Here is a 6,146-nt window from a genome sequence, read left to right as displayed (position 1 = left end):
TTCTCATGCTAAAACCCATGTGTCATTCATGCATTTGACCGGAAGGGTCTGGGCTTGTGTCGAGTCAGGATATGATCATTCATGCATCATAGTAGGCCTACGCCCCAGCCCATCTCATGTTTAACTCCCGTGCATTTCATGCACTCATAGACGATAAATATTAAAGTCTCCTTCCCCTCTGACAGCTGTCATTTCAGGTGACTCGACGCAACCCTCCTCCACCCCTTTTCACCTCCTGTCCCTCTGAATCCAGGGTCAAGCTAAACCACTCCTCTTCAGACCGACCCAACTATCCATTCACCACCACCAGTGTCTAGACCCCAGGGGGGTTTCATCGGATCGGTTCTGCCCTCCCAAATGATACTTCCTGCACAACGGGGCCTAATCGCCAAAATTACCATTACATTCATTTGTGCATCTGCGCAATAAATATGTATTATTACATCAAAACCGTCTCTCCTGATTGAAGTATCCTCTCAGGGCTATGTTTTGCAAAAGGAAAACGCTGTGCAATAGCTGCAATACAAAGTAGGAGAGGTGCAAAAAATGCTAAAACTGTTTTCCTCCATGGTTAATACAATATACACATGGAATAGTTGGAAGTGTATGTCCAATATCGAAAGTTAATGTGAGTAAAGTTATTTCATAAGAGATAATTATCCCGTGAAAAGGGAATGAGCGAATCAAGCTTGAAGTTCAGATAACAAAGCCAACACATAGCATATTACTAATGAATAAAGATTATCAGTTCACTGATTAAAGATCATTCAAATAATATGTTCATGCAATCTACACAGAGATGTGACTTTTCAATGATACATTCAATTCCCTTTCTTTGAGTGAGGGTTTTTATTTTTCGACAAGAGCTCTTCCCAGGGAGCCAGTGCTTGATCCTTGACAGCCTCTGCTGCTCTCTGTGCTGCTTCCCATGCTGTGTCGGCTCCCTCAGCTGCATGATACCCTGCAACACCTCCTTTCACTGCTCCCACTGCAATAAATACTGCTGCCATCGCACCTACTACTGCTGCTCCTCCTACTACTTCTGCTGCTCCTTTTGCTGTCAACCTTTCCTTCAACACTAAGAGAACTTCTGCAACCATCGTTACCGTGCCAAAAAGAGCTCCTAACAATACACCTGTTGTAATGCCTGCCAGTTTGATCATAAGCTTGTTAAATTGTCCGTCTTTAGCTTGCTTTCTGACTTCTTCCTTTGACATGTTTCCTGATGACTGTCTAATGAGCTTCTCCTCTTGTTGTATTTGTTCCTCCACTGCTTGCAGCATCTCATTGGTGTAGCAGCTTCCTTCGTTTGCCTCTACCATCTCATCTATTGTCTTGAGTAGCTCCTTCACCTGGAACTGATTGCTCCTGTATTCATCCTGCTGGTTGTTCTTCCAGTATTTATTATCGATGACGTGGCAGCGGCCTCCGCACTTCTTCAACAGATCCCTCGCAAGCTGGTTCTGCTGGACAAAATCCTCAATTGTCTGTCCTTCTTCGAGCTGGTCACCATGAGTGAAGAGAACTGTTGCGTATTTGAAGACTTCTTCAGAAAAAAATTGGCTTATTTTTTTGATGACGGCCTCTTCTTGCACTGTGTATTTCTCCACTTTAAACACAATGAGAAAAGCATGGGGCCCAGGAGCGCACTCTATGATACACCTTATTATCTCAGACTTCAGCTCCTCCTCTGATTTATCTGTGTCGAAGAAACCAGGAGTGTCGATCAGAGTGATGCTTCTTCCATTGACAGATCTGGTTTCTGCTTGACATTTACTTGTTCCTGATTTGGCAGAACTGATTGCTTTGAAGAGTTCTTCTCCAAATATGGTGTTAGCCAAGCTGCTTTTCCCAACTCCAGTTTTCCCCAAGATAACAATTCTTCTGTCCGACTCTGAAAGAGAATAATTTCCATTAATAATACTCTATACTTGTCTTTTGGTTGTTTTTGTTAGAAGCAAATGAGCTAAATCGCAAAAAAATCCGTAAAACTCAAATAATTTAACTTACCGTCCATGTTGTCAAAAGCAAATCAAAAGTGGAGCGACTGCTAGTTGCAGCTTGTTGCTATGAGTTAACACATCTGGGCGAGGCTTCCTGTGTGCTTTAATCTGATCAAACCACATTTTACATACACGCAGGGAACATGCTGTGGATAGTTTCGATTTTCATAAAATGGCATTCTGTTCAGTGTTCCTGGACTTCCTTTTTTAACTGTAGATGTAGTCTTCTTTACTGACATACAAACCCACCAAAGGTTTTTACCCAAATCCTTAGAATAAACTGACGATGAGCTAATCCCCCCTAATTCTAATGTAAATCTAGATAACTTTATTCCACCTATTCAGATGTGTCCACAGACAAGAAAGGAATTACAGACAAAACGTCCCATCATGGCACAGATCAGGTTACCTACGTTCTAGTCAGAGTAGAGATAAAGTCAAATGTACTTTAAAAAGATTTGCTTTGTGCATGACTGTTTGCTTTTTAGACTGATTAAACCACATAGTAGTCACTGCAGAAGACTTTTCTGTTTCTGTATGTATGATGAATAAATGACAATGAATACATATTTTTTGTAACTATTATTTAGCTTTTTTTTCTGAGAATTAATCAGAATGGATATAAACAAAGTCCATTTACTCAAGTACTGCACTGAAGCACACATTTGAACTCGAGCTGAGTATTTTCATTTCACACTTCATCCTTCTACACTACATTGCAGAGGAATATATGGTAACATACTTTATACTCTACCACATAGTTACTTCACAAAATATAGGATAAAATCACAACACATTGCAACACGTTTTAAAAAGATGAATCCGCCCTACATACATACTTACGTATCCACTTATCACCAATAATAATTACTTCTACAATTGTGATAAAGTATTTTTAACGTCTAGTGTTGCAGCCTTTACAACTCACAGTAAATAATCACAATAACTCTTAACACTTACCGTCCATTTTGCATAAAAAGGAATGACTGTAGTCAGCCGACTGCTGGATGTTCTGTCTTCGGTTCTCTCGCTGTGGTTTGACTCTACTTTCCTTTTATACCAGTTTATCTACATCTGACGTACCTGAACAATAGAGTGAGTGTTGCATAAGATCCTTGTTGCAGGCCTTGATTATAACATCCTTTAAGCTGAAAATATCACACATACAAATATCTTTTTATATTTATAATTATATCAGACTCATGTAAAAACTAAAATATCAACTCCTGCTTAAACAGCATCATTTTTTTAAATTGATGTCATCAAAAAACAACTATAAAGAGTTAATTTAGAAAATAATTACAACATAAAGAAAGAACAAAATACAACATCAGGTTCAGTTAAATCATTTGTTTAATTTTTCTTTTGAAAAACAGAAAAAGAGAAAAATACTTGTTGTAGATTGCATGCTTGTGACAGTGGCAGATTTACAACTCAGCAATAAAACCAGGTATCAAAACATTTGAACAAATCAATTCTAGAGGCGGTTGTAAGCCACGTTTGGGATGCAGAGATTGGTGGAATCTGGTTGTTTTTTATTCCTTTTAAAATCCTTGTATCACTGTTAACTTACCAAGCCTCCGAAAGCGAGGAAACTTTGGCCTAATTCCAGTAAACAGGGCTTTTAAAGAAATATAATAAATAAATGCATGAATGACAGTTTCCTGATCAGCAGGTCTGCTTTTTAGGGTGGGGACTGCATGTGGTTTGGAAAGAACGGGTTGTATAGACTTTTATTTTGAAAGGTTTATTAGTGGAAACAGGCCTCTATGTAACCCTAATCCAGTTTGTGTGAACATGACATTAAAATAATTGGCCAACGGTACGGTAATCCTCCCATCCTGCATTTGCGTATTTTGACTGACATAATTTGTGCGCAGTGAAAACCATAGGTTTAGTGCAGCTATAATAAGTGGTTCCCTCTCAAATACGACTACGTTCACAGCTTTCAACACTCCTAATATGATTTAAATCAACATATCATAAATAGAATAAGTAGTCTTTTAATATTTCGTGAGAGGAGGGAGGATGGCCGCTGCACCCTTTCATATCTTTTAAAGCTGGAGTGGTTTGTCTCAGAGTGATATATCTGTTTTTACTGGCAGCATCCAACAGCATCGTACATGTCAAACACGTTAAGGTTATACAATAATACAATTCCAGTTGCTACTTTTGAGACACTCGGGAATTCAGATTAATATAAAGAGACTAAAGCGAGAGTGAGTTAGTCTCTTCAATGATGATGTAGATTTTTTTTTAAAGTGTAAAAATGAACAGCTACATAATAAAAGGCACAATCATTTACAGTGCGTTATATTGGCAATGGTTTTTCACAGTTTTCGGACAACAAAGAAACCTTATGCCACATATTTGCAACTCATCTTTTGTTTTGGTTTGTTCACCTACATTTTTAACAGCACATTTATATTGTTTTATAAAAAAATACATTTAAAAGCAACTTATCAGCTGCTTTATTCTTACATAATACATGAACAACTATTTGACCTTTCTGATTATTTCTTTGTACCAGAAAAACACTTAGCAATGTTTTTACAGAAACAAATGCTACACTTTAACATATTGAAAAAAGTGTAAAAAAAATAAACATCCCTTGGCAAGGGAATTATCAACTTAAGTTTGAAGCTAAGACAAGATGTTCAACCTATTACATATTACTTATGAATACACATTATCAACTCAATGATTGAGCATCATTTAGGAAAATATGTTCAAGCAATCTAAAGGCAGACTTTATATTGACACATTGGATTGCCCTTCTTCGATTCATCGCTTGTTGAAGGTTTTGACTTTGTCTCATCTTTCAAAAAATGTCTTTTAAATTATCCAATTTGAACAGGACATTACAGAAATAGAAGACGGAAATAAATTCTTGAATGACAGTTTCCAGATCAGCAGGTCTGCTTTTTAGGGTGGTGACTGCATGTTGTTCGGAAAGAACAGGTTGTAAAGAATTTAATTTTGAAAGGTTTATTAATGGCAACAGGCAAATAGGTTTTGGTAAGCCTTGTTTGTATGAACATGACATTAAAATAATTGGCCAACAGTACGGTAATCCACCCATCCTACATCTGCAGATTTTGACTGATATGTACTTACATAATTTATGCGCCGTAAAAACTATAGGCATCAGGTCATTGCAATAAACAGGAAATGGGTCCCTCACAAAGTACATTCACTGCTTTCAAAGCCGCCAATCTCCCAGGATTAAAAACAACATCACATAGAGAATAAGTAGTCTTTATATTTCGTGAGAAAAGGGAGGATGGCAGCTGCACCTTTTCATATCTTTTAAAGGTGGAGTGTTTTTGTCTTAGTGAAACTCAACCGGTTGAATGGAATTTTATTGATCTGTTTTTATTGGCAGCATCCACCCGACTTCTGGGAATCAACAATACATCTACGCAGACTGAAAACAAAAAGGCCTTTTGTATCTGGCTTTGACCCACAAAAAGTATTTATTGTTATTGTATAACAGGTTTACGTTTGTTCTGGTCTTTAAACAAAATAAAGCTGTGCATACATTAAGAGACCTCTTCTGGTCCTCTTTTGGACAGGAAACAGGGTGCAATGTTTCAAAGATTCAGCAACAGTGTACAAATACGTTAAAAACGATTTCACACATGTGGTTTGTGGCTTTAATAATTGACACTATTTGCATTACACAACTCCTCTAAGATAATATAAGACAATAAAACTAATGTTTTTTATATATCAAGGGGAAATGTTACCAATTATCAAAGTTGCATAATGCAAAGTGCCGAAACATTTTCCCACTATGCATAATCAAATATAAACAGGTAAGGATCAGGCATGTCTGTACAAACTCTCCTCGAATCTGAATTTGATGTGGGTATAGTTAAATCGGTCTCTGAAAAAGGAATAAGCTAAGCTTGAAGCTCAGTACAACCTATTACATATTACATATAACTTATTATGAATGTTTATGTTAAGATGTAATGCTATCTCCACGACACTTTATTGATGCATTCATTTGTCCTTCTTCGGTTCACTGTTTACAGTCACATGTTGGTGTCGTGGATATTTTAAACTCGTCAATACTGTAAAGATGTACAATGAGAGTAATCAATAATAAACTGGTGAAACCAGGCAGCGTTGTCTTTT

At 37.2% G+C, this 6,146-nt stretch overlaps 1 protein-coding gene across 2 annotated transcripts; it reads right to left on the bottom strand.

Annotated features, from left to right (window-relative positions):
- Positions 1-549: 549 nt before the first annotated feature.
- On the bottom strand, positions 550-3,093 carry LOC104951236 (GTPase IMAP family member 7-like). 2 transcript variants are annotated; one of them, XM_010777874.1, is made up of 2 exons: positions 2,011-2,573; positions 550-1,894 (listed from the first exon to the last, which is right to left on the bottom strand). In XM_010777874.1, exons 1-2 carry the CDS (start codon positions 2,015-2,017, stop codon positions 822-824), a joined length of 1,080 nt encoding a protein of 359 aa, XP_010776176.1. In that variant the 5' UTR covers positions 2,018-2,573; the 3' UTR covers positions 550-821. The 2 variants fall into 2 exon arrangements, with proteins under 2 accessions (XP_010776176.1, XP_010776174.1); XM_010777872.1 differs by lacking the exon at positions 2,011-2,573 and adding an exon at positions 2,964-3,093 and having other exon boundaries at positions 557-1,894.
- Between the last annotated feature and the right edge of the window lie 3,053 nt (positions 3,094-6,146).

This window comes from Notothenia coriiceps, unplaced genomic scaffold (genome assembly GCF_000735185.1).
Source record: "Notothenia coriiceps isolate Sejong01 unplaced genomic scaffold, NC01 NC01_scaffold00018765, whole genome shotgun sequence".
Classification (NCBI taxonomy): Eukaryota; Metazoa; Chordata; class Actinopteri; order Perciformes; family Nototheniidae; genus Notothenia; species Notothenia coriiceps.
The sequence above is the reverse complement of the archived record's forward strand: the minus strand, read 5'-3'. Positions and strand labels throughout refer to the sequence as shown.